General features: G+C 45.0%; 1 protein-coding gene across 1 annotated transcript; it reads left to right on the top strand.

Moving 5' to 3' along the window:
- The first annotated feature begins 6 nt into the window (after positions 1 to 6).
- Positions 7 to 869, top strand: LOC109509265 (uncharacterized protein C15orf61 homolog). Its single transcript, XM_019859144.1, has 2 exons — positions 7 to 654; positions 737 to 869. Exons 1-2 carry the CDS (start codon positions 312 to 314, stop codon positions 862 to 864), a joined length of 471 nt encoding a protein of 156 aa, XP_019714703.1. The 5' UTR covers positions 7 to 311; the 3' UTR covers positions 865 to 869.
- Positions 870 to 964: the final 95 nt, after the last annotated feature.

Below are 964 nucleotides of genomic sequence, written 5' to 3'. Positions count from 1 at the left end.
TGAGGACCCGTTCACCGGTATGTAGCAGCAAGTGCAACTCAGGTCAGCTCGTTCCCATGTTTGTTGTCCTTGATGGACAAACGTATTATTTACACAGTACATGTATATTAAAACCTTTCTCTTTGTGCATGTAACTCTGTTTTAAGTAGCGTGTGTCCTCCAATAGGAGGATCGTGTCTGCTAACTTTAGCCGACCCAGTCTTCTAGCCTGTGTTTAAATATGCAGTAGCTCGTTAAAACGCGAATACTGTACTTCATTTTGAATCTCCAAAAGCTATGGTAATATTGAACATATCACATGAGTTCAAGTTATGAGGGAGTTTTTGAAAAAAGTACACCGCGTCTTTGTTAAAGTCACGCTGTTTCCGAGCACTTTTGGCAAATCAGTGCCTCGTCCCACCGCCTCGGAGGTGCTCACCTGCCACCTCGAGCAGCGGAACCTTCCGCCGTGGACGTCTTACTGTGTCCGCTACTCTGCCGTCCACAATGACCAGTTTGGACTGTCGAACTTTAACTGGAGCGTTCGGGGATCCAACTACCACATCCTGAGAACAGGCTGCTTCCCTTTCATAAAATACCACTGCACCAAAGCACCTCCACAGAACCTGGACTTCGAGGACAGGTTTTTCACCATGCTCAAAGTTATCAATCTAGGTCAGTAATATACATTATGTGATATTATCTGATCAATAAACACTCCATCAAACAATACAGCAGTAAGCATTGTGTCTTGCAGGTATTCCCTGTTTGGCGTATGGAATCGGTTGCTGGATGGTTGTGGGTGCTGCAGAAACGGTCCAGACGAGCGTCGGTCCTGTCAGAGTCTATTTTGCCTACAAAGAAGAAGAAGGTGCTCAATATTGAGCCCCGAAAACAAACAATATTCCAATGCAAGACAATAATGTGTGTGTTATTTCCATTTACTAAGGAGAGGCGCCAGTGGTTAAACTGACAGGTGTGTCAG

The sequence above is a fragment of the Hippocampus comes genome, unplaced genomic scaffold, assembly GCF_001891065.2.
Source record: "Hippocampus comes isolate QL1 unplaced genomic scaffold, H_comes_QL1_v1.1 C16835300, whole genome shotgun sequence".
Classification (NCBI taxonomy): Eukaryota; Metazoa; Chordata; class Actinopteri; order Syngnathiformes; family Syngnathidae; genus Hippocampus; species Hippocampus comes.
The sequence above is the reverse complement of the archived record's forward strand: the minus strand, read 5'-3'. Positions and strand labels throughout refer to the sequence as shown.

Excerpts from the sequence above, each read along its gene's own strand:
- LOC109509265 (XM_019859144.1), top strand. The coding sequence starts at position 312 with ATGAGGGAGTTTTTGAAAAAAGTACACCGCGTCTTTGTTAAAGTCACG. Across the intron at positions 655-736 it reads GCTCAAAGTTATCAATCTAG|GTATTCCCTGTTTGGCGTAT; the intron begins GTCAGTAATATA and ends TGTGTCTTGCAG.